General features: G+C 50.7%; 2 protein-coding genes across 19 annotated transcripts in view; both read right to left on the bottom strand.

The window, feature by feature from the left end:
- The window catches only part of St3gal3 (ST3 beta-galactoside alpha-2,3-sialyltransferase 3), a 194,163-nt gene extending 171,688 nt beyond the window's left edge, over window positions 1-22,475 (bottom strand). For 2 of the 15 annotated variants that reach the window (XM_021644546.2, XM_060379727.1), the window contains exon 1: window positions 21,282-21,836. The gene's annotated coding sequence lies outside the window, so the exon portion shown is untranslated. Of the gene's footprint in view, window positions 1-21,281; window positions 21,837-22,324 lie in introns of those variants that run through there. The other 13 variants (XM_021644548.2, XM_060379729.1, XM_060379721.1 and 10 more) reach the window with 10 other exon arrangements.
- A 1,523-nt stretch (window positions 22,476-23,998) lies between these two features.
- Window positions 23,999-26,817, bottom strand: part of Kdm4a (lysine demethylase 4A) — a 47,369-nt gene continuing 44,550 nt past the window's right edge. For all 4 annotated transcript variants that reach the window (XM_021644528.2, XM_021644531.2, XM_021644529.2 and 1 more), the window contains exons 20-22: window positions 25,876-25,995; window positions 25,544-25,636; window positions 23,999-25,424 (exon numbers count right to left, since the gene is read on the bottom strand). In XM_021644528.2, coding sequence (XP_021500203.1) covers window positions 25,284-25,424; window positions 25,544-25,636; window positions 25,876-25,995 — 354 coding nt within the window. In that variant the 3' untranslated portion in view covers window positions 23,999-25,283. The remainder of the gene's footprint in view (window positions 25,425-25,543; window positions 25,637-25,875; window positions 25,996-26,817) is intronic.

Below are 26,817 nucleotides of genomic sequence, written 5' to 3'. Positions count from 1 at the left end.
TGGTCCACAGCTGGTGAAAGTGTTTGGGAAGGATTAGGAGGTGTGTCCTTGGAGGCAGTGTATCACTAGGGGTGAGCTTTAAGGTTTCAAAAGACTCAAGCCATTCCCAGCGTCCCTCTCTCTACCTTGTGCTTGTGTCTCAAAGTGAAAACTCTCAGTTACTGCCCCTGAGTCATGCCTGCCTACCTGATGTCATGCTTCCTGCCATGATGGTCACAGACTCTTAACTCTCTGAAATCATAATCTTTTATTTATTTGTTTTTTGGGGGTTGTTTTTGTTTTTGTTGTTTTGTTTTGTTTTTTGAGACAGGGCTTCTCTGTGTAGCCTTGGCTGTCCTGGACTCACTCTACAGACCAGGCCGGCCTTTAATTCACAGAGATCCAGCACAGAGGCCTCTGCCTCCCGGGGTGCTGGGTTTACAGGCATGTGCCGCCTCACCTGGCTAATCCTTTCTTTTATAAGTTGCCTTGGTCGTGGTGTTTTTATCACGACAACAGAAAAGTAACTAAGGCAACCAGGCCCCAACTGGCAGTCACATAGCACCTGCCAGCTGTCAGTCAAGCCCTTAGCACACACCAAGAGATCACTTCAGATCGTCTAAAGATTTCAGGAGTTATATTGCCAGGAGATGGAGGGGAAGACCAAATGTACGTGTCACAACATCTCGGATGAAAATTTACCTTCTCTCGTACCAAAACTAACTCCGAGCTCTAATTATTAAGAGACAGGAACAGTGAGATTGAAAACAGAGTAGGACAGTGGATTCTAAAAATGCGAGCCCCCCTCAGACAGGCACACGGACCTATGAGCATGAGTTTATCTATACGCACGTACTCGTATTTATTCAGTGCTAAACAAATACATATAAAGGCCTGAGTGGCACCGTAATTGTTAGGCTGGCTGTCCCTGGGGAACAGGATGGGGCGTGACAGGTGCATCCTTGGCGGGATCTGTTTTTCCTTCCACGCACTTCCGAATTACAACTGTTACGGGTCACAGTGTTGCCCTCCACCACTGAAATTTACAATGTTCCTACGCCTTAAGTCAGCCCTGCAACAAACAGCTAAGAGTCCAGTGCAGGAGATCGGTGTGATGAATCGGGGGGTGGGGGGAGGGAATCGCTCGCTGCCAGGCCTGCCGACCCGTGGCACATGCAGGAATGCCCATCAGCTACACAGATTTTTAAAGATAAGGTTAATAACAGTTCAGACGCCCAATTGGCAAGGAAGCCACAAAGCTCGGCATCTCGGCAGCGGCAGCCGTCTGCTGGGCCTTGTCAGGAAGCACGCGGGAGGGATCCCAGAGGAGGTGTGATGGCAGCGTTCTGCAAGCTGTGTGGGTAGGGTTTAAAAGAGCGGCTGGGAGACTAGCAGGGGCAGGAGGCTGCTCCTCCTCTCCTGAAAGGGTGAGAAGAGGAAGCTGTGAAAGAGCTGGTGCGAGAAGCCGAGGAGCTGGCGGTAGATGAAAGCAGGGCCATCGGGACTGCAGCTTTGACTAGGACGGTGGCCAGGCTGCCCAAGGGGTGATAAAAAAACATTCTAATCCTTCCCATTCACTCCTGGATCTGCCGTTCTGCCTTTCACCAACTGAGCCCAGATGGAAGCCAAAGGGCAAGGAAGCGTTAATAGTTCTGTTCCCAATGGCCAGCCACAGCGCACAGGGAAAAGAAGGTGGACTGAGGCTCCTCCGGGGCAGGGCTTTAAGTGCAGAGCATGACCCGCCGGGCAGAGAGAACGCAGCAAAGGGCGAGCACCAACACCACTCATGCCTAGATGAGCTGCTGTTCGGAAATGACCTAGAGAGGGAAGAGTCCGCACATGCAGAGTCCCACACTGGCAGCGGCAAATGGGGATGCCTGTAATCTAAAGCTTAAGCGGATTTGGGCGTGGAGAGATGGCTCAGTGGTTGGAGCACTTGCTGCTCTCACAGAGGACCTGGGTTCGGCTCCCAGAACCAAGATGGCAGCTCACAATTGTCTGTAACTCCAGTCTCAAGGGAGCCAACATTGTCTTGTGACTTCCAAGGGCTCCGGCATGGACACAATGCACGTGAACTCACATAGGCATGCATGCATGCACACACATGCACACACACACACACACACACACACACACACACAAATACAAATAAATAAATCTTTAGAAATGAAGTGGATTTGGAGGGATATATTGCACAATCTGCTCATATATTTATGTTGACTTTACAGAAACCAGGGACTTTGTAGGTCTTTTGATCTGTCTGTGTGGGTGTTCAGCCTTGGCTGTCCTTCCCCGGAAGCCACCTTTTTTTGTGAGGCAGGGTCTCTCACTGAAGCAAGAGCTCACCAATCAGCTACACTGGCTGGCCAGCAGATCCCAGAGCCGGGACTGAAGCACAAAGCCGAACAGCTGTCTGCTCATGTGGGCGGTGGGGTCATTTCGGTTCCTTGTACTTACAGAGTAGGACTTTATCAACTGAGCCACCTCCCGGGCCCCAGAGCCGCACAGTGGACTCTGTATCTTAGCTTTCCTCTGAGAACTAAAAATGTGAGGAATGACCAAACCGCCTACAAAATGCAATGATTCCTAGGAGGCTTTCCTCTGAGAGGGTGGAAGCGATGGTACCAGTGTCGCTTCAACCAGTGCAGCCAGGCGGTGCCACAATGGTCGGCTCCGGCAGGACGGCCGCCGTGAGTCAGTCCGTTAGACTGACTCACAGCTCAATAAAGAGTTCACGAGCAGCACGTGTGTGCTACACAGCAAGAAACAGCACCTCCCAAGCACGCCTGAGGCCCCGGGTTCTGTTCTCAGCACCACGGAAAGCCAACATCGAGATGTCCTGTGTCCTCACTGGGGACCGTCCTTCCAAGGGACAGGCTGGGCAGCACGTTGCAGCACACACACAAGTGTGCACACGTGCTACCGGCAGCTGCACTGGCCTTTACACCTTCACATCCTGGAAACGATCCGTTCACCCTGATACTTCCAGGTCTAACGCAAACGAAATGACTGAGCCTAGTTCTCCCCTTTCCCGATTTCCAGCGTCTAGAAATCCTGCCGCCACTGGCTTGAATACATTCACTTTTCTGTTCTGTGGCCCCCTGAGCTGTCTGTGGACTTCTGCCTCCCCCTGACCCTTCATCTACCTCGCTCAGCCCCTAAAGCCTGTGATTTGTTTAATTAAAGTACTCAGAAAAGAAGGGAGGCAAAGAACTCATCCGTCTTAAACTATCACCCCAAGGATGCCTTAATTTACCACCATTATGTTGGCTCTCTCAAACTGCTGTTGATGGTCAGCCTTTCCACGGATCCCTCTGATTTCCCCTTCAAGCCCTTCTTCCTCAGGGCTGACCGTCAGACGGGATGCAGAACACGGCCACTCATCTTCATCAGGACTGCTGTGACACCTGCAAACCCTCAAGCCTGGACCTATTTCCTCGAGAAGAAGTGGGTCGGGATGCTCGCCGCACCCTAGCCTGGGATCCTGGCCTCCTCTGAAATGGTCCTCTCAGCTGTGGGAGTCCACACCCCCTGAGCGTGGTCTTGTGACCGTCAGAGTACTTAGGAAGCAGAAGGTTCGCTGGAGCGGGACTCTCCACCTGTGCTGCTACGAGAAGTCGCTGTTCCCTGCTGGGGTTCAGACTTTCTGGGGGGGGCTGTTTCGGGGTGACCAATGCTCCCCTAAGCAACCCCTCACTTTCGCTCCGTGGTTTCCCAGGTTGGACTCTGGTGGGCTTGTACTTTGGTCTGTGGGCAGCACCTTCTCAGACATGTGCAGACACTTAACTTGCTCAAGTATGGAAAAGTTCACAGGACGCCAGGAGCTCCAGCAGAAAGCCTGGAAAGGATGCTCCACCCTCCCAACTGGAGGCAGACAAGCCTTAGGAATTTCACCTTCTGGCCAAGCCCGGGAGCCTCCACCCATCCTACCCTCCCTCTACCCTGTAACCTCACAGAAACCTGTGGCCTCCATCCCCACCCTCCAGCTCGCACACACAATAGCCAAGGCAATATGATTCCCCTCCTGGTATAAACTTCCCACCATCCTTAGCTTACCCCTCCCAGCACTAGGCCAGGCTCTCCCAGCTCTCTTCCCATCACATTCTCCCGCATCCAGCCACAAGGCCCCTTTTCCTACCAACAAACCTGTCTGTGTTTAGACCTCACCCTCCCCACCCTAGGTCGAGCTGAAGCCTTTGCTGCCCCCTTGTTCTGAGACAGGGTCTCACTGTGTAGCCCATGCTGGCCTCTGGCGAAACCTCTTTTTTATATACGTATGTTGAGCGTGCCATGTGAGTAGGCCAGTGCAGGCCACAAGAGGATGCTGAGTTCCTTAGATCTGGAGCTTAGGGCTGGCCATGGACCCCGATGCTGATGCTGGGAACTAAACTCCAGCCATCGCTGAAACTGTTTGGCCAGACTCCCTTCCTTCCAGCCAACTCCTACTCACCCTTCATCCTCATCTTAAAGTTGAATTCATCCCACAGGGAGACGTCACCTATCTCATACCTTAGGCTAAGGCTTTCTGTCAGCTGCTCCCACACACCTATACAGCCCATTCCCTTTCCCAGGGAATATACACTCACAGTTGATAAGGATAACTGCACTTAGACTTTGGCTCACCTAGGCAGGGAAATTGCTGTTTTGTTTACCATGGTACCTTGGTACGTGCTCAAAAACGTATCTGTTGTCTACCTTGGTAGGTTATGGCATGCTTTAAAAGAGTCGTTTATTCCATAGAAAACTAGATTGCCTTAATGAGCCACAGGAAGAGAGTTATACAAAAGTCTGAACTGGCTGAAAGAAACTGCACCCAAACCATTTCTAAAACGCCCAATAATTGACTGTTTTCTGAACGGAACCTGCAGCAACTGGAATGGAAGTGTCAGTGCTGCTCGCCCTCAGGTGTCTACGCAGGGACGCTGCCGTGCAAAGCCACAGGCACCTCAAGGGAATCCCCTTGGGAAGACTTCTGAAGCAAGCTAATTGGAAGTCATCCCGTGCAATTTATTGGCCAGCTTCCCAAACCAGTTCCTGAGAAGCTTATCAGTTCTTTAAAAAAAAAAAAAAAAAATTTTTTTTGCTGACCACACCCAAGCTATGCAGAATTTACCGTTTGACTGAGCACATTTAAACAGTTAATACATATGAAATCATTCTACTCAGAACTGCAGCCGGGTTTCTTGACTACTTTACTGGGTTCTTTTTCCTACCTCCCTACAACATCCCTATCCCCTTCCAACTCTCCAACGCTAGGTAGGAGAGACAGAAGGTTAGAGAGGAAAGGGGGTGTCAATATAATTAGACTATTTCCTGCTGACTGGGAGCTTTGAGTCACTTTAGGGAAAATTTGATCTTCATGGTCAGGTCATCTCCCACCTGCGATCCAGTAATCCAGCAAACCGCAACAAGGAGCAACTACCACCAGCAGCAGCAAGAGCAGCAGCCGCCCCGCCTCCAGGGCTCTGGCAATGATATACCCTCTGAAGGGTCCCCAGACTTCCAAACTTTAAAAAAAAAAAGAAAAAAAAAAAACAAAACTACCTGCAGCTGGCAAAATCATGTCCCCACCAGAGCATGAAGCAACTCACAGGCAGTTGCTGTGGACAGTCTGAAGGAGCCCCATATCTCAAACCTGAGATTAAAACAAACACACAATTCACATAAAATTTCTGTGTTTTTAAAGAAACCAAAAGTTCTCACTACCCAGAAAAACTGTGTTCTTTCTAATCATGGGTAATAAAATAATTAATAGCACTTACTGTGGACAAGCCACAGCTCTAAGAGCTTTATCTGAGTTGGTTTATTGGTTCTGCTTATCAAGTCTATGGAGTTATCATTTACAGTTCATAGGGAAGAAATCCAAGCACAAAGCAGTTCGAGACCACAGCCTAGCACACACAGCAAAGCAGGAGTCAAAATCAGATGACCCGGCTCCATTCACACTGTTCCACCTCTCTAAGCAAAGAGAGGGGCTGAGGATTGCCTGCTGGCAGAACACGGGGTTCTGAGCTCAGATCCCCAGCACCAACGACAGACAGACACAGAGAAACAGGGGGATAGAAAGGCTGCAGAGCAGCAACCAGAGCCAGGCAGTGCACACGCCTTTAATCCCCACACTCGGGTGGCAGAGTTGAAGACCAACCTGGTCTACATCGCAAGCACCAGGCCAGCTGGGCTACACAGTGAGACCTTGTTTCAAAAAAACACAGAGATCATAACAGCCAAGAACTGGTACATAAAGGAGCTGCATAAAAACACTGCAACAAATGTGGAAAAGATAGAGAAAGTCAAGGCAAATCGAGGCAAGGACAGGAGACAAAAAGTGTCTCGGGGAACCTGCAGAGACCGCTAAGGAGATCAGCCTGGAGAGTTCAAGGTGTGGCTCAGGGGCAGAGTGTTTCCCAGACATGCATACAACACCGGGTTCCATCTCCAGCAAGAAGTCACTTCCCCCCAACCCCCACAATAGCTACAGAAAAGCAAACCACCAGGGTCAGAGGGCAAAGAAAGCTCCTGGGGAGAGAGAACTATGAACGATCACCTTTATGCAGCTATGACCTGAGGGAAGCAAAGAGAAGAAAGGTTTACTTGTGCTCACAGTTTCTCTGGGGCAGGAAGGCTGGGTATGGCAGCGGAGAGTGGGGTGCATCCAAGGTGATCTCTCTGAGGTGATTCTCTTCAGGGGAACAGTTACAGGAGCCACAGTTCCTCTATCTCCGCCCTGCCTTTCACAGTTCTGCACCACAATGGAGTATTCAAATCCTGACCCCAGCAATGGAAAAGAGCATCTGGGGAGTGCGCCTACTTTTCTGGGGAAACGGTCTCACAGACACACCCAGAAGTTTGCTCAATGGGCTTTTCTCGGGGCAATCAAGTTGGCAAGGGAGGTTAACCATGGAAAGTGGCAAAACAACCAGGACCTTGGGACAGTCAAATTGGCACCTCGGGACAAAGCCCTAAGGGAAATACAATAAAAGATAAGAAGAGATAAGGAAGAGAAAGTGGACACTCCTGAAAACGCAGTGAGGACTGACGGGCTGGAGGTCAGCAGAAGGACTTCTTCTCCTACTGTGGGGCAGTCTGCGCGGATGTCTGTACACCATGGGCACCGCCGGCTCCTGTGGAGGTCAGAGGAGGGTCCCGGATACTCTGTCACTAGAGTCACGGACGGTCGTGAGCCACCCTGTGTGCACTGGGAACCAAACGCCGGTCTCCCGGAACAGCAGCCAGTGCTCTGAACCCCTAACTGATCTTTTCTGTCCCCACCGCCCCCTCCCACCTCAACAAAGGGTCTGAAAACACCAAGGGTACACGTACACTAAGTACCCAGCCACCCACCGTGATGGTTACAGATTTGTTGCCTGTCAGTTCCCAACTCTGATCCATTTTTTAAAACTAATTATTCTTTAAAAACAAAACTTGTGTCCATGAATGATGAACACAAGATGTGGAGTTGTCTTCCTCCACCATGCGGGCCCCAGGGACTGGACTCAGGTCATCAGGCCTGTCTTCAAGGCCTTCACCCACTGAGCCGTCTGGCTGGCCCCACTCTTTTTAAAAACAGCCCTACTTGAGATACCCTTCAGATAGCACGGGCTTTACCCATTCAGGGTAAGTCAGGGGCAGAGAGGTACATGGGGTTAGGAGCGCACAAAACAGCAGCCGTCCCCCAATGCCTCTAACCCCGTGTACACATTCACATCTTCAGTCCGGCACTCGGGAGGCAGGTCTCCAGTCTAACACCAGACTGGTCTACACGGGGAATTCCAGGACAGCCAGAGCTAAAGAGTGAGACCTTGGCGCAAAAATAACTCTGGTGGGATCTATGGCTCTCTTCTGGTCTTCACAAGCATGCATACACACACACACACACACACACGCACCCACCCACGCACGCACGCACCCACCCACGCACGCACCCACCCACGCACGCACCCACCCACGCACGCACGCACCCACGCACACACGCATGCACACTGGGGGCCTGAAACAGTGGTTAAGAGCACAGCCTGAAGACCGCAGCCTGCTCTTCTAGGACCCAAGCTCAGTTCCCAGCACCCACGTCAAGCGGTTTACAACTTCCTGTAATTCGAGTTCCAGGAGATGTGGCGCCTCTGGCCTCCACAGGTACCCTCACACACGTGCACACACGTGCACACACGAAAACACACACACACTTTTTTTTTTTTTTAAGAAGTGAAATTGTTCAAAAGTATGTGGCTCAGTGGCTCTTACAATACTCACACAACGCTAGGTGTGGAGGTACACACCTTTAATCCCAGCACTCACGGGGCGGAGGCAGGTAGATCTCTGAGTTCGAGGCTGACCTGGTCTACAGAGCGAGTTCTGGGACAGCCAGGGCCATGGAAGGAAACCCTGCCTCGAATAATAACGGGGAGACAATACCCACAAAGCTCACAGAGCTGTCGAATACCCACTTGCCTAGGCAGGGTGTCCCTTAGCTGTGACACCATTGGCCATCTTTGGTTGTTCCGATCCTAATCTACTTTTCCTTTCTGGGGAATGTGCCTGCCTGTTCTTGAATTTCACAAAAACAAAGCCTTGAACCACACGGGTGATCTGTGGTCGGCCTCTACCAGTTAACAGTGAGTTCGCTGCGACACACATCAACACTCTCTGCTTTCTGCTGTCAGGTAGCACCCCCATATAAGGATGTAGCACATCTTACTTGCCCGTCCGTCATGACTAGATAGTTGAGTTCTTTCTCCTTTCGGTTTGAATAATGTCGCCACAAACATTCGTCTACGCATTTTCAGATACTCACGGCTTTCGGACTCTACCTTGGGGCAGCGACGGGCAAGCACACCTCAGAATGATGTCTGTGTCTAACTGAGGTCAGTGTTTTCCAACCCCGTTACTCCCTGGAACAGAGCTGGGGAGTCCCAACTTCTCCACACCTGCCCCAACAGTCTCTGCCGACAGCCTGCTGGGTGTGAGCTATACCTGACTGCTGGTTGTGACGGATGGATTTGTAGGTTGAACTTTGCCTGTGGCTGGCACTCCACTGGCTGCTCTTCCAGAGGACCTGGGTTCAAGTCTCAGCACCCACATGGTGGCTCACAACCATCTGCAACTCCAACTTCAGGGGATCTGATCTCTTCTGGCCTCTTTGGGCACCAGGCACATACGTGGGCACAGACATACATGCAGACAAAACACCCAGAAGAAATAAATAGTATACTTTTGGTAAATTTGCCTGTTCCCATTGCAGTGTGGTTTCTTTCTCCTGATTTGCCTCAGCCCCACAGGGACTTCCTAAACAGAAACTAAATAAAGTTTTTACGACCAGGAAATGGAGGTCATCGAGTGGCTCATTTGACAAGGAAATGTCCTTGTCAAACCTGCCAACCTGAGTTCAACCCCCAGGACTCACACGGTGGATAGGACCAGGCTACAAGCCCGTGAGTTCCCCCGACGTTCACGCAAACAGATGAATGTAATTAAAAGCCAACTGCAACAAAGAACAACGGAAGATATGTTACCGCCAGCCACAGCCCCATGGCTTGTTGGCCCAGCACACTTAGAATATTATTTAAGACATGCTAGGATTTATTGCAACTTTTTTTGTGACTCGACTGTGTAGTTCTCAGGCATGAACTTTGTAGATGAATCATGCTGAAGTGTCAAAAAGCTGAGCACAGGCGCTAGAATGATGGCTCAGCAATCAAGAGCACTGGCTGCTCTTCCAGAGGTCCCAGGTTCAATTCCCAGCAGCCACGTGGTGGCTCCCAACCGTCTTCACCTCCAGTTCCTGGGATATACCCTCTTCTGACCTACACTGGCACTGGCCACACATGCAGTGCACATACATATTATATATACATACATACATCTAGGCAGACACACACACATGTACTTGGAAAGTAATAAAATAAATCCTAAAAAATTAAAATTGAAAAAGCTGTACACGGGCCGGTGAGGTGGCTCTGCCGACAAAGGCTCACAGCCTCAGTCAGATGCTGAGACCCTGCGGCAGAAGAAGAGAACCAGCTCTCGAGGGCTGTCCTCTGCCCTGCAGTCAGGCACCACGGCGTACGCCTACCCGCACTAACACACACACGCCACACACACACAAACAGTAATAACAAATGCAAGTTACATTGCTCATGAAGTAGCTTAGGAGAAGCCGGGAACAGTGGTGCACGCCTGTCATTGCAGAGCTCTGGAGGCCGGGGAAGGATATGGGGAGTGAAAATCCACAGGAAGAAATGTTTTTTGGTTTTGCACAGGTGAATTCATCATCACTTTTACTGGAGGGAGGGAGGAGTCTTCAGAGAGGAGTTGTTAAGATCTGTTTATATACATACACACAGAAACGTGTGTGTGTCTATGGTTTTCAGAGGAAAAAGTTGTACACATCATTTTTATTTAGAAAAGGTGACTTCTATGAGCACAGTAAGGATGCCGAGTGCAGGCTTGAGAAAACGGTACTTCAGTACTTGAGAGCTGACCCCCCTCTGCCCGGCCTGCCTGATATAAAGGGGTAGGGGCCCGGGTGGAAAGTAAGGCTGGGAGATGGCAGTGTGCCCAGAAAACTGGAAGCCAAACTGTAGCTCCGAAGCAGCTGCCAGAGCTATGTAAACAAAGGAGCATGGCTGTACCCCTAAGGGGTGCAGACCAGAGCGCCCGACTCTGCTCTGGGTCGTGTGCAGACACAAAGCATGGAAGCTAGACTGCAAACAGGGAAAGAGTCGGTACTTAGAACCAAAGCTAGGTAGTCTGTGGTGAAGGAGAAAACACAGACCACAGGAGGCCTTTACAGAAAATGCACTGTATTTCTTTACAAAACCCGAACTGAAACAATGCGACAGCTTCAGATTTAATGCTGGGTTCCCCTACTCTCTGCTCCTCTTTCTCTTATTTGCAGGCTTCGTTCTTAGTTATGAGTCTGTGTGGGAGCAGCTGTACATGGGTGCAGGAGCTGGCAGAGGACAGAAGCCTCAGTCAGATCTCCTGGAGCTGGAGGAGGTGAGACATCAGACGTGAGTGCTAGGAACTGAACCCAGCTCCTCTGTAAGCACAACCCTGACCACTCTGCTCTGACACAGTACAGCTCTGCCGAACAGTAGAGGTTATAAATGTGACAAGAACAGTCCTTCCCACGTATGTTTAAGCCTACCTGGTGGCTCCATATTGTTTACCCATTCATCTTTAAAAACAAACAAAAAGCAAATAAAGAAACAATAACAGTGGGGGCCCGGGGGGGGGGGGAATGCCTGTAATCCCAGCACTTGGGAGGCAGAGGCAGGGGGATCTCTGTGAGTTCAAGGCCAGCCTCATCTATATAATGCATTCCAGGCCAGCCAACGCTGCACCAAGAGACCCGGCCTTGAAACAAACACAGACAGAGTGACTGAGAACAGCCACGCTGGAACCCTGCTATCTTATCAGAGCAAACAAAGCCATTATTTACCTGCCCGAGATGACTGCTACCAAAGGCAGCGAAGGCACAGAATAAACAAGGCTCAGACATTACAGGACAGGGCTAATCAACGGCTGTCCAAGAGCTTCAGGAGCGCCTCAGAGAGGTGAGGCCTAGACTAAACAGAGCCTGGGAGGCTGGTTCTGTAGCCTGCTGGGGAATGCCAACTTTATCCCACTGGCAGTGAGAAACTGCCATGGGATTATGGGGGGCAGGGGGAATGCAGACTTGTTTCAGAAAGACTGCTCAAACCGCAACACAGAGGAGACAGGACAGAACTGTGCCAAAACCGACCCGGGAGGCCGTTTTAGTAGCACGGGCTACCTGCCTTCCAAGGGGGCTTGAAGTGGTCCACCAGTATACGGAAAGAAGACACCGGAACTCCTACCTACGTGTGAATTTGCCTGACCTTTCATTTCACTGGCCCTGGTTCCTGTGGCACAGGGCGTTCAGTTCGTGCAGAGCTGCAAAGGCGGGAGGCGCTCACCTCCTAATGTGCAAAGCTCATGCAGTACTAAAATCACACCGATGTGGATGGGACCAAGTTCGCAAAGCTCAGATTCACAAAGCGTTATCACCACCACGCATGACGACGGAACAGAGAAACCACAGGCTTTATCAGCCATCATCCTGCCAAGTACTTATAAGACTTCTAGAACTTAACCACGCGTTTTCTTCCACAGGAATACTGGTGTTCCTCGTTTTTCCGGACCAGGTGCCCTACCTCATCTGCCAAAAGTGCACACAGCTGCCCTTCCCAAGGACCTGTGGTCCCAGAACTTTTCAAGGACTCTTTCCACACTCTTTCTAAGATATTACTCCTCTTTCACACACACCCTCTCATAAGAGTCTGGCAGTGTCTTGGGACCACACGACATGGTATGACTGCTCTCACAGATCATGTTAAACACGCCTGCGTGTTCTTGAGATCTAAAGTTTCCTCAGTAGCTAGTAACTTTTACAGTGATTTATTGGGGTGGGTGTGTGAGACAGAGAGAGAGATGATGGAGGTAAAGGGACAAGCCTGTGAGCCAGCTCACCGTCCCTCTAGTAACTTTTGATGCGTTTAGGACACCTACTGCAGCGAAGGATCCATCGACAGAGCCCTGGGAGATGAACACCTGAAACACGTCTTACAGGGTTTCACAACCAGCCTTGACTCTCTAAACCAAAGGTGCAGGGTGGCTGGGCGAGAACTCGGAGGGCTCCCCAGCATTATAATCCCAGCCCCGGGTCGGGGAGGGGAGAGACAGGCGGATCCCAGTCGATCCCTGGAGCTCCCCTCCGGCTGGCCCAGCCTCATCACTAAACTCCAGGGTCTAGTAGACTCTATCTCAAAAAAAAAAAAAAAAAAAAAAAAAAAAAAAAAAAAAAAAAAAAACAGAGAATCCAAAAACTAAAAACCAAGGCAATGATTTCTGAGGAACAACTAAAGCTGATCTTGGCTTCTACCCGCACACAAGCACACATACATACACACACGACGTGTTTCCAGTGAAGAGGCGGCTCCGTGAGTAAAGCATATGCCATGCAAGCACAGAGACCTGAGTTCAAATCCCCTGATCTCATGTAAAAGTGAGGCAGAGGAGCACAGCTGTCTAGGATCCCAGGGCTGCTGTTTTGTGTTGTTTCAGTTTGGTTTGGTTTTTTTGAGACAGGGTTTCTCTGTTTTAGCCCTGCCTGTCCTGGAACTCACTCAGTAGACCATGTTGGCCTCGAACTCACAGAGAGCTGCCTGCCCCTGCCTCCCAAGCTCTGGGATAAAGGCGTGAGCCACCACTGCCTGGCGAATCCCAGCGCTTCTGTGAGGAGATGGGAAGAGGAGACAAGACACTTCCTAAAAGCTCATAGGTCAGCTAGCTGGGCAGACAGATGACAGGATGAAAGGCAAGGGCTGACATCTGAGGCTGTCCTCTGCCTTCCACACGCACACACCTGCACTCACACACATGAGCACATGCATAAACAAGATTTGAAAAGAAAAATGTTGCTGGGCATGGTGGCTCTCGCCTTTGAGCCCAGTGCTTGGGAGGCGGAGGCAGGTGGATCTCGAGGACAGCCTGGTTTACAGAGTGAGTTCCAGGCCACATAGAGAGATCCTGTCTCAAAACAAACACAACACACAAACATGCCACCTCATCACTATCCTGAAAGAAAGCCCGCCATGAAGGAAACAGAGACTGACAAAGGGCTAGTCAGGGCACAATGCGGAAGCTCTGCGTTCAGAGTTCAGAGGAGAGACTCATGCCAAGCCAGGCTGGCTAGAGAGGAAGCTGACAGAAAAAAAAAAAAAAAATCTGAATTATACCTTATTAGCATCCTTATGAAAAGCAGAAGACACTAGGAGGATAAAATTTCACGGGGAAAGCAGTTGGCAAGAACAGACCAAGGGGAAGCAAGCACGCCGGCACCCGTTATGTCATCGTCAGTGGCTGAATGTGTGACACACGCTTGGGTCACTTCCGCATGAGGGCTGGGAACAGACTCAGTTAGCATTTAAACACGGTTTTAATTGGTATGGTATTCATATCAATTCTCCCTGCTTAATGTCAGAATAAACTCCTGTATGCCTAACACTCTGAGACAAGCATCATCAATCACTTAAAAGACATTTAAAAAAAAAGTGAAGCAGGTGGTGGTTATCTTTAGTGAGGGGAATTTTTCTCTTTTAAGATGTATTTATTTATACAGATGAATGCTCTGCCTGCATTCGTGCCTGTATGAAGGAAGAGGGCACCATTATAGATGGTTGTGAGCCACCATGTGAGTGCTGGGAATTGAACTCAGGACCCCTGGAAGAGCAGACAGTGCTCTTAACCACTGAGCCACCTCTTCAGCCCATAGTGAGGGGAACTTAAAACAAATGGTCACCCCCATGGCAGGGTACTATACACTAAACGCTGGGAACAGCAAAATCATCCTTTTTATTGCAAGAGGTTCTCGATGGAGCCACGGGCATGGCCCCGCCAGATGGTAAAGTGTTCATCACAGAAGCAGGAGGACCCACAGGAACAAGAGTGTATTAGTGTATGCTTGTCATCCCAGCGACAGGGAGATGGGACAGGAGGATGGCTGCCGTTGGCTCGGTCGGAGAGCCCCAGCGCAGGGAGAGACTATGTCAAAAAGCAACACAAAAACAATGTGGACAGCTCCTGAGAAACAATGCCTGACCTCCTCATGCAGCTACAACGTCTCCCCCCCAACACACACACACACACACGCACGCACGCACGCACGCACGCACGCACGCACGCACGCATTCATACACAGGAGACAGAGACAGACTGATGGATTCCCTTGCATATCTAACAGCATAGACAGGTGCAGGCTTTTTACTTCCTTGTAGCCGATTATCACAATAACTATGGAGAGTGAGAACTCTTATCTCTAAACTCTCAAATCTGAAAATCAGGAAGACGCAAGAGGTCTGCAGCCCACCCAAGGTCACGCCTTAGGGACCGGTGAAGCTGACGGGAATGGAGCTGGCCTGCTGGCTCTTACCCGCACTTCAGGAGGCCAGGGACACACCTTCCTCCACTCTTACCTCACTGCAATCTCATCTATAAACGTTTTATGGCTCGTGGCAGGCGTGGGTCAGCGGCTATAAACCTCAGCTTTCTGCATCAGGACAGTCCTCCCTCCCTCCCTCCCTCCTCCCGCCAGTGATCCTCTCAAAGAGGCAAAGCTGATAATGTCATTTCCTACCGTCCAATCCTTCCCTGGCCCCTAATCGTCTTCGGGATGAAGCTCTAACTTGCAAAGCCTTAGCTCCGTCTCCTTGGCTGCCTTTTACCTCATTTCCTCTCAAGGCCTGAAGACACTCTGCACGCCCACCACACAAGCGACCTCAGGACACAGCCATGTTCTTGGTCTCCAGGCCTGGGTATACATTGCTTCCTGTGTGAAAAGCCCCTTAAACTTACATTCACCTTGCTAATGGCTGATGGTGAATTAAGACTTTAAATTAGACATTAATTCCTCCAGAAAACTATGACTTTATATTCGCAACCTGACACCTGGCCCCTTTAAGACAGCCACAAAACCCTCAGCTCAGCACTTGTTCTAAGGTGGGTTAACCCTCCATCTTTGCCTGTCCCACATTCAATCAACCACAGATGGAAAATTTAAAAAAGGGTTTGCTGTGCAAGCCCAAGGACCCAAGTTCCACCTCCAGAACCCACATAAAAGTGGAGGAAGAGAATTAACCCACAGAATCGTTCTTTGAGCTCTACATGCAGGCTATGACAACCCCAAAACACACAAGTGATAATATATTTAAATAGAAATTTCAGAGAGTCTATTTCTTGCAGAGGCCCTGAGTTCAGTTCTCAGCACCCACACCAGGAGTCTCAAAACCTCCTGTAACTCCAGCTTCATGGGACCTGACACTCTTTTCTCATCTCTGTAAGTACATGTGCATGCGCGCGCGCACACACACTCAATCAAAAATATGTAAATATATTGTGTTTGATGGGCATGCATTAAATGCCTGCTCAGCACCTAGGAAGTAAAAGCAGAAGGATTAAGAAATTCAGAATTATCCTCTGCTATATAATGAATTCCAGGGCAGCCTGGCCTAGAGACCCTGTGTCAAAAAAAAAAAAAAAAAAACGAACAAAAGAAGTGTTTGAGCCAGCATGATGGCTCGTGCCTATAGTCAGTCTCTACACTCAGGAGACAGAGGCAGGAAGACTGACGGGAGTTTGAGACCTGCCTGGGCCATACAGTGGGTACCAAGCCAACCACGGCTACAAAAAGCCAAGGGAAGAAGTGTCCCTAACAGAGCACAGCATTTACACTGTATCATGGGCTACAGTAACAGGTCATTTAAAGTGTAAAGGAAGCTGCTGGGAGTTATACTAAACACTAAGCCACCTTACGTAAGAGATTTGCACATTCTCAGAGTTGGGTAGCTCAGGGAGTGCAGGAAACAGCTACCGGTGGGGACAGGTTGCCAGTCCCCTATGTATCTTTGCAGTCTGTAATGCTACAATGTTAGAGGCTGGACCGCAGCTGTGTCTAAGGAGCACTGTGCAGTGACTACAGAGTCTAGTGCAGTGGCGTAGGCAGCCAGGTACAGACAAATATCGTACCAGTGTGAAAACAGGAAATACATAGCGGGATATGGTGGAGTGGGCCTTTAATCCCAGCACTTAGGAGGCAGAGGCAGGGGAATCTCTGTGAGTTTGAGGCCAGCCTGGTCTACATACTGAGACCCTGTTTTGAAAAGAAGACAAGACAAGACACTGGATGGGGATGTGGGCCAGTGGGACAGGCCTTACCCAGCATGCACAAGGTCCTGGGATCAAACCCCAGCATCCCGAGTTAAAACAAAAAACTTGTTAAGGGGGCTGGGCGTGGTAGCACACACCTTCAATCCCAGCACCCGGGAGGCAGAGGCAGGCAGATCGCTGTGAGTTGGAGGCCAACCTGGTCTACAAAGCAAGACAGCCAAGGCTACACAGAGAAACCCTGTCCAGAAAAACAAAAACAAAAAAGACTTGTTAGATGTCAGATAGTTGGTTAGTGACAGAGCCAAAAGCTGAAACCACAAAGTCAGATCCTCCGTCAGAGCTCCAACCAGCACTGAGCCTCTGTTCTTTATCAAAAGCAAACCCAAACACCAAGCTTGAAGCCTTCGTTTAAGACCAATTAAATGTATCTCAAATTATTATACTCGTGACTTTTTTTATTCTGAGACAAGATCTCACTTACATAGCCCAGGCTGCCCTCGAATTTAAGACTCCTGCCTCTGCCTCCCCTCTTTCTGACTTCATAAATGAAAAAAGACTTAAATATGATTTAGCTTATGTATTATTTCTGAGATTTTGGTTTGGCTTCCAACTCTGTGGAGCCCAGGAGGACCTGGGATGGGGACCCTCCCACCTCTACCTCCCGAATGGTGGATTACAGACAAGCTTCCACACACTCAGTTCATACAGTGTGGACACTGAACCCAAGCTCTGTGCATACCAGCGAGAAGAGCCTTACTCCCTAAGCTTGAGCCTCGCCTCAAACTCTCCATCTTCCTGTTTCTGTTCCTGGGCATTAAGTACAGGTGCATGCTGCTGCACCAGGCTAATTTAATTTTTTTTTTTTTTTTTTTTTTAGTTTTGGACACCTCCAAATGCTGTAGCACTTGAGAGGTGCAAACAAAAGGATCAGGAGTTCAAAGTCATCCTCAGCTACGTAGAGGATTCCAGGCGAGCCAGAGCTACAGGAGACACTGTCTTGAGATAAAACAGGCTGCTGTCAGACAGTAATACTCTGGGGAATGGCTGCCTTCTCACTGGGGTGTGATTTATGGCCCTCATATTTCTGGTCTTGGCTTCAGAGCATTTGTACAGGGTGTGATGGAGTTCTGGCCCTGAACCCACCATTCTGTTTCTTGCTGATGTCTACATCCTTGTCCCGACCCACTTACTAGCTCTAATCTTGAATGGTCTGTGATTCGATAACCCCAGGACAGGTAGTAGCCCTCAGTGCCAAAACAGCTTTGACTCTTTTTTTGCGTTAGTCATAGGCTAAGTCTGCAATTCCCCACCCTGCCTTAAAGTTAGGCCGGGCCGTGTAACACTCTTTAACCGACGAAATGATGAGTAGTGACAGAACCGAAGCTGTCAAAGTTAGCAGCCACTCGGCCACCCACTAGTTTCCAGCTGCCTCCCTCCCTGGTTGAGTGTGATGGGAAGAGCTGTCTCTATCTCACATAAGCGGAGAAGATGCACAGAAAGCCAATTCTGGGACTGTTAAGCCACCAAAATCCTGAGACTTCTTTTTTTTTTTTTTTTTTTTTTTACTCTAAACCACCCAATGCCTCAGATCTCTCAGTAAAGATTCTCCCATACAGCAAGTTTATTTTGCATGTTTTATGACAAATATTTTGATTATACAAAGGATGTTTATTGTAGCTGTCCCACTTCAAGGCTATTTTCTTTTTCTTTGAGGGGGTGGAGGTGGGGAGACTGGGTCTCATATAACCCAGGCTGGCCTCAAAATCCACAAATAGTGTGTTTGCCCACCAACCAGTCCCCACGAGGCAGTCAGGGGACAACTAGCAGGAATCGGTTCTTTTCCTCTGGCACGCGGGTATTCTAGGAATCAAAATCAGGTCATGAGGCTTGGCAGCGCGGATTTACCAATTCAGACAACTGAACGGCCCCATCACCAAATGTCTGATCTTCCTGCTTTCTTCCAGAATGCTGGGCGTGGAAGCACGTACTAGCAAACCCTATTTATGCAGTGCTGGGGATGGATCTCAGAACCTCACAAATGCCAAGCAAGCCCCTCAACCCAGGTACCCTCTGCTACCTCTTCTATCTTCTAGTTAGAATAGTTTTTGAGTACACTGCAAGGGAGCACTGACCAATAATTTCAGTGGATAGGAACAGTGGACAGTGACTTCTGTACTGCCTGCATCACCACACTATTTTCTACATAAAATACATATGCCAAGTACCTACTGTGTAAAACCACTGTGCCAGATGACAGGGAAGACAGCCACGTCTTTGAAAGCACATACATTGTGAGTGGAAGAGACAGAAAAGCAATTATGACAAACAGGCAAACTTCGAAGCCTGGAATCAGATGACCATCTCCAACCCCAGCCCTGCAGAGGTGAGGGGACAGGAAGATTCAGCTACACAGTGAGTTTGAGGCTGATCTGGGACGCCTGAGGTTCCGTCCAAAAAGGAAAAAAGAGAAAACTTTAAGGCCAGTCTGATAAGATCTTTCCTCAAAAAACACCAAACAAACAAACAAACAAAACACATACACACACACAAGAAAACCGATATAAAACAAATACAAATACAAAAGGCAGAGCTGCAGAATGAGAGAGGGACAGATCACCTAGGTGGGGGGGAAAGTACAGAAAGGTTTTACAGAGGAAGTTCCATATCAAACGGCCATAAAACACGAGCAGGGACAATGACAGCATATGAACTGGGTCATTTAAGACATAAAGAGCCAACACATGCAAACACGTGGAGCTCAAACGACAAAACACAAAGCCAAGGGAAAAAAAAAAAGCAATATATCCAAGGTTAGGTCAATAACCTGCCAACTCCAGGCTGTCCTGGGCCTAACCAAACAGTGAAGAACTCCTGAAAGGCAGAGATGCGGCACACCCATGGGTGATGATGGAAGAGGATAGAAAAGGGGTAAAAACAAACAAAAAAAAAAAGTTCAGGGGCTTCCGGGACAACTCCCAGAAACATCGGGCCCAAAATCAGTGTGAGGACTAGAAGAACGGAAAGAAACCAACGTCAGTCAGAGCCGTGTGGCGGCAGCACTCGGCCCTCTCCAACCACACGGGGCCAGTAGAAAGGGCAAGAAGCCAGGGCGGCCTCCAGCTCTGTGGTGGCCCAGGCAACTGTAAAAGCCGCTGCGTGCTACTGACTGTGTTCTTTCCTGCCAGGTCCAGGTCCCTAAGACAATTTGTTTATCTCCGTTCCTCAGAGGACAAAGGTACCTCTCTAACCTGCTTTTTCATTTTGTTTTTAAGACAGGGTCACTAGTAGCCTAGGCTAGCCTCAAGCTCACCACGTCGTCAGGGATGGCCTTGAACTTCTGATCCTCCCGTCTCCACCTTTGAAGTGTCAGGATTATAGGCGAGGGTATCACCATGTGTGGTTGTATGTGGTGCTGAGGTTCAAATCCAGGGCCCCTTGCATGCGTCACAAGGATTCTACCAACTGAACTCCATCCCCAACTTGCCTTGTGTCCAACCACATCTCCCTAAGAAAGCCCTGGGACCTCCCCCGCCACCTTCCCCATCCTCACTCCTCCAGGCAGCCTTCCCACTCTCTGCGGTTCAACTCAAAACTTCAGTTCCCTCACGAGCCCTTCCTCAAACACCCCCACTTATCCTCTTGTGATTTCTCGCAGGATCCACAGTCCTGGAATTCCAGAGGCCACACTGCAAGTGGCCACTTGTGTGTGCTTCGTTCGCATAACTATCCTACAGAGATCTATGCATACTTCGATTGTCTGACTTTACCACAAGTCGAGGCCGTACACGAAACACGTATCCAGCAGGCACCTGGCTATATGGGCAAGCCGGTTAGTCTCCAAGAGCACACTCGCCTTGCTTCATCACTAGTAACTTAGTTGTTATGAGACCCAGGCATCAGCCTTGTGAAGCGGAGAACCCAACACCACTTTATATCTCAAACTGTCTATTACCTTAGGAGACTATAGGAAACTCCCATTTGGTTTGGCTCCAATTTTTAATCCTCCAATCTTTTTTTTCTTTTCTTTTCTTCGGTCTTTAGCGAGTGGGTCTTGCCACGTGGCTCTTGCTGACCGGGTATTATTCTATGTAGCCCAGGCTGGCCTCTGAAGCAATCGCCCCACCCCCTTCAGCTCTGAGTGCTATCACAGTTGTGCGCCCATCACCCGGGCTCCCATTCTGAGCCTTTAATTCTAAAGTTCACGAACAAAACAGAAATTGTCACGGTGTGCTACTGTACGACATATGGAGAACCTGATTCGTGGTTTTTCTACCTTCATAATCTACTATCTACAGTAGCGACAGTTCAAAGGACCTCACAGGAATGTGTTAAGTACTCTTTGCTCTCTGGGATAACAGCTGTCTCCTTCACCAGTCACTCCCTGGGTTAATCACGGTGACTCAGTGTTACCGTTTTCACTCCCCGCCTGTAAGCGAGAAAAACAAACGAAAATGAGGTTTATTGAAGAACCATAAGAAAGGGTGCTGCTGTAAAGAGGAGTCTCAACAAATCTGTGGGACACCCTCCTAACCAAATCTGCCGTCCTCGCTAAGATTTCCTCTGGAAAACAAGATCGCCGAGAAGACAATGGGGAAACACTGCAGAAGCAAAGGTAGACGTACTTTGACAAACTGACCCGGTCGCTCGAGGATTTGGCCCCGGGGAAGGCAGGGACGATAACCGCTACTCTTGCAGACTCCCGCTAGGCTTTCCCCGGACTTTGCTGCGCTCGTCCCACAGCGGGTCCCGGGTGACCGTGTCTCTCCTCTGCGTCCAGACTGGCGCGCTCCGGGGCGCAGCACACAGGTGACCTCGGCGCGCTCGGCCCAGGCTTGCAAGGCCCTCCGCAGGCTTAGCCCCCACCCGGGCCCGGGCTTCGGTCCCCAGCGCGGCTCCGGCCGGCCTGGCCGGGGGAGGGGCGCAGCGGCCGAGAGCTGCGTCCGGGGCGCAGGGCAGGCCTTACCGCAGCGGAGAGGGAAGCCGGCGACGGGTAGCGCCAGAGCGCACGCCGAGCGGGGAGGCAATTGCAGCGCGAATAGCCGGGACAGCCGAGGGGACCCCGGCGGGAGCCCAGGACGCGGCGGGCTGCACGGGCGCCGCCATGGTGAGGACGCAGCGGCGGGACCACCAATCCCGCGGTCCGCCTCGGCGGCCGCGCTGGGGGTCGGGCATCAGCAACCAATGGGCGCACCGGAACCGGGCGGGGCGCCGGGCAGGCCAATGCGGGGCTTCGCCGCAGGGGTGGGCGGGCCCGGACTCGGGAGACCCAATGGAAGCCGGAGGCCGAGTCTGCTCCCCATCCCTGGGCTACAGGAGTTGGGGCTGGATGGGATCGCCGCCCGGACGTGGGGCGGCCCGGCTGCAGTCCGGTCCCCTCTGGCTCCCACCCCACCACTCTGCTCTCAGACCGGGCCGCTGGAGAGTGTAGGCCTTGTGGGCCCGTTTCCTAGGTGCCAGCGGTCATGATCTAACCCCCAGAATGCCTCCTGAGGCCCTGTCCAATTCTGTGGCGTTAAGAGGCCACCTAAGTCCAGGCATGGCAGCTCAGAAATGTCGCAGATGGGCCACAAGGCCACCCCACACACCCAGCAGTTCAGAGGGTCTCTCCCTCATCCCGCAATGGGGTGCATTACCCACCTACCGCAGAACTTAATCCAGAATTTACCCGAAAAGGAGGTGGGGACGTATCTTGCCACTCTCGGATTTAGCATCCAACACTGCGCCTTGCTCTTTACAAGATATAGAGTCTGCTTTGACAAAAAGCTGCTGTGCAGTGAAGCCCTTGTTTGTGGTTGTGCTCAGGAGCCCAGATTTGACTGCACTGCCCAGAAGTGCCTAAGGCAGAGCCAAGTTTAAATTTAGCAAGCTCAAAGTCCTGGACCATCCCCAGCACCAAGCACCAGAACAAACAAAAGCCACAGGCCAGTTTTGTGAGACTTGGGAAAGTCCCACGTTTTTTTTTTTTTTTTTTTTTGAGCTGGAGTTTTCTTATAGCTGTTACACAGGCCAGAAGTGTTTTTGAATGGCTGTTTTAGCCAATCACGGCGGTGCTGGTGTGTATTCAGCGACTCTGTAAGCTAATGCAGGAAGATTAAACATTGAATTCCAGCCAGCTTTGTTAGGCCCCTGTGTTTTGGGTTTTCGTTTTGTCTTGTTTTTTTTAATTTTGTGTGTAAGTGTTGACATGAATGTATGTTCTGGTGCCTGTGAGGGCCAGGAGAGGACCTCACATCCCCTGGAACTAGAGTTACAGGCAGTTACAAGCCACCAAGTGGGTAGTGGAAACTGAACCTGGGTCCCCTTTAAGTGCAAGGGCCCCTAATGGCTAAGTCACCTCTCTATCCCGTGGTGGGCCCTTCTTTAGGGGTAGAAAAGTCGAGTGCTGTCGTCGGTGGGTGTAGCTCTGCCATAGTGTTTGGATGACGTACTCAAAAGGCTTAAATTCAATCTTTGGTTCCCACAGAGCTGGGATTACACCAGGCCACCTGTTTCAGGTCCTTCAGCAAGGCTAGGATAATGAAGATCATTGGGAGGAACTCTGGGTACCCAAGGAAGTTAAAGTGTTCCTCCCTTCTACAGATGTATACTTCTGGGTCCCACTCACCATTCCAGGAAAGCTTCGTCCAGCTGGCTTCCCCGGCTACCTGTAAGGCAGGTGAACAGAGGCAACCTTTCCTTGGCTCTGAGAGGTTAGCTCTGAAAACCATCTTTGAAACTCTCCTCCCTTTCCCAACAACCAATACCAAGTAGCAGTGACCGCCGCAGCCCCAGGGACACTTCTGTCCTCACATGGCCTGCCACAGGACACGGGGCTAAGGCCAGCTGGGGCAGCTGTGCTGTGCGGAAGCCTTGCACCTGTTCAGCCTAGCGGCTGGCCCAGGGCTTGGCTCGCCTACCTATTCTTGTCCACTCAGGGACCCACTGGACAAAGACTGGGTCTTTCTCCAGGGAAGCACCCACCGGCCTCAGGCACCGCACAGAGCAGCTTCTGCACTCCACAGAGAAATGGGTCTCTTGCTTTTCAAGCACTTAAAACATATTCCCTCCCTGTTCCACACGAATGGGATACAGATGCGGGAAGTGACTTGGCTCAGGTGAAGACGACATCAAGTGGGGTTCAGGTGAAAATTCTCTTGAGGAGGCTGCATGTAGTCCAGTCCCTTCCATTACCTCCTCCCGGGAAAGGAGGCGCTGACGACCACAGGCCCTGGAGGCTCCTGGGCCACAGCATCGCCCCAATACAGAAGGACGGCGCCCACCTCTGTGAACAGCTTCCCAGGCCCTGCTCCACAGCCTGACCCTGGGCCACCTGGGCTCCGTGGGCAGACCACAGTCAATCCTCTGTTCAATACATTTTATTGCTAAGGACAAGGTAATGCACCAGTTTTCAAAATAATTTGGTTTATAGAGTTCGTACGTAACAAAAAAGGGGAAGTATTATAAATCTGACTCCTGTATACAGAGCAAGGTATGAAGCCCTCCAATACTGGGCCCAGGCAAACAAATTCAAGAGGAGCAAAAACCTGTTTAACCCCTTCAATGTTGCCCTCTAGTCCCACCCCCACCCTCAACCAACCCCACCCCACCCCTGACCAAGGGCACAGCTACACCTGCCCCTGGCCTTCAGTGGCCCCAGTTCATCCTAACCCATAGCCCCTGCATAACTGCAATTTCCTCTGCACAAAAAAATCACCCACCAGGCTCTGCCTGTTTCCATCATTAAAATTCTCCCTCCAAGGTAGCCCCGCCCCCACCCTCTAATACTGTGCCTAGAGGCCTCTGTGCCTCAACTTGTGGGCACGTGTATAACCTCTGAGCTCTGCTTCAAGGGCGGACAGAAGTGGCAGCCAGCTCCTTAGCATCCAACACCGAAGCTCTGCCAGCATTCTCCTGAAATCGGTCCAGGAAGGGACAGATGGCAACCCACCTCCATCCATCCCCCAGGGCCCTCACTCAGCTTGGCTGAGGGCAGAATTTCACATTTTGTTTGCCCTGCAGAGGCAAAGAAGAAAGTGAAGGCCAAGGGGCTGGCAGAAGCTGGTCGAGACCAAGCATACACGCGCTTGCACTCACACACGCTCACTCCCACACACACACACACGCGCACGCACGCACGCACGCACGCACGCACACACACACACACACACTCCTGCACAGGCGTGCATGCACAAACACAGGTCCACACTCAAACACATGCATGCGCATGTGCACACGCTCGTACATAAATACGAAAGGGGATCGGATCGAGCACCAGCACTTCTCCCTCGATGGTGCAGGTGGGCGGTAGGAAGCTAGTCCTAGGCCGGGGAAGAGCGGATCAGCCCCAGCAGGAACAGCTGACCCGTCTGGACTGGGGGCCGAGGCAGTCACAGCATTCCAGTGTCGGCCCCTCAGCCGGGGACCAGCAGCTGCTGCCAAGTGTCCACACACGGCCTGTCTCTTCACGGCAGAATTCAACAAGGGTGGAGTGAGAAGGTGATGGGGTCGTACGGGTCGTACAGGTCATTCCTTTTCTTTGTACATCTTCACTGGTTAGACTTCTGAGTTCCAAGTGTCTGCTGTGCTGTGGAACCCGAGAGTGCTCTCGCCTGATGGCCGGGAACCTCTTGGACCCTGGAGGCCACCTACTCCATGATGGCCCGATACAGAGCTGGCTCGATGTAATCCTCCCTGTACCTCGAGTTGATGACCCGCTGCCTCTTCTTTTCTTGCTTCACTTCCTTCTCCGTGAAAATCTCATTGAAGCGCATGTCTGAAGCTACTGACTACAAAAGAAAAGGCAAGCAAACTGTTACTTTGTGGCCACACAGACCAATAAAACACCAAAGGGACATGTTCCTACCACATTCAAGGTGGGAGCTAAGGGCACAGAGAGCTGTCTCACCAGCCTGGACTTGACTCTCTTGGGAAGCTCTTCATCCAGTGTGTACACATCATCTCTCTTGACCACAAGCTGTGAGCCATCCTCAAACTCCACCTGCCAAGCAAGCAACGGCCTTTTAGCTAGAGTCCTGTGGGACCTGCACACACAGTGGCCATTTCCTATAGCTCAACAGCAAAGCGGATACAGGTACAAGGCAGGGCTCTAGATCTGTGAGGGCTGTTCCTGACCTGCAGGTTCTCTCAAGAGCAGGGACGAGCCTCTTGCCCAAGAGGAAACACTGAATTAATAAAGCACCCCCACCCTCAAAGTCCCGCCCGTGAACCTCTGGCTACCTGGTACATCTGGATGGGGTGGGAGGCCACAAACTTAGCCCCATACACTTGGCCATCTGTCCACCTCACTTGAACCACTTCGCCTTCAGCAGGAGGCCCCAGCTGGAGACAGTCCTGACTCTGAGGAAAGAGCAGAGGAAGGGAGTGAAGAGCAACTCCAGCACACCACAGTGGTAGGTGACAGTGACTCAGGAAGGACAGGCGAGCACAAAATAAGCACGGAGTTAGCACAGAAGCAGGTGCGGGTTCTAGAGCCCACAATCCCTGTGTGCTCTCACGTTTCCCCAGGCTCTGCTGTGGAGAAATGCTAGAACTGTCTGAGTGCACTCTAAGAGATGTGCACTTAAGATAGAGACGAGGCAAGAAAGGAAGGGATGGTGGAGCTCAGAGTGGTGAGGCACGCCCAGGAGACCCGCAGAGGAGCCTGAGTGGGAGGTCAGCTTTGGCTATGCAGAGTGAGCTGGGGTCAAACCAACCAACCAGGAAGCAAAGTCAGTGCCTGGGGATGTAGCCCCGGCCCAACAGCCAGAACCACCCACCCCACACCCACACAAAAGAACAAAACACATCCACTACCCTTTTAACTGTGTTGATATTCCCATCTCTGATGTGTATGAAGAACAGGCCATGTGTATAAACACAAGCAAAGACACCAGCCTTTCCCAGTTTCTACTGCATTTGTTACTACTGTGCACGCAAAATGTAAGGGGGTGAAAAAGCCGGGTGTCACTGAGCAGCGATGAAACAGGGGCGATTAACCTGTTATGTTCTACTGTTGCAGTATGTATGTAAATATCTGTAAGACACTTGGGACTCCGGGGTGCTAGGAGTGTGGAGGAAAACTTGTGTCCAGGAGTGTACTTTGACGGTAGCTCCCTAAGGCTCTGGGTTCAATGCCCAGCACCAGCAGATGGAAAATCACTTGTGACCTGTGCAATTTGT

This window comes from Meriones unguiculatus, chromosome 3 (genome assembly GCF_030254825.1).
Source record: "Meriones unguiculatus strain TT.TT164.6M chromosome 3, Bangor_MerUng_6.1, whole genome shotgun sequence".
Taxonomy (NCBI): Eukaryota; Metazoa; Chordata; class Mammalia; order Rodentia; family Muridae; genus Meriones; species Meriones unguiculatus.
Note: the sequence above shows the minus strand (reverse complement) of the source record. Positions and strands in the feature narration are given on the sequence as shown.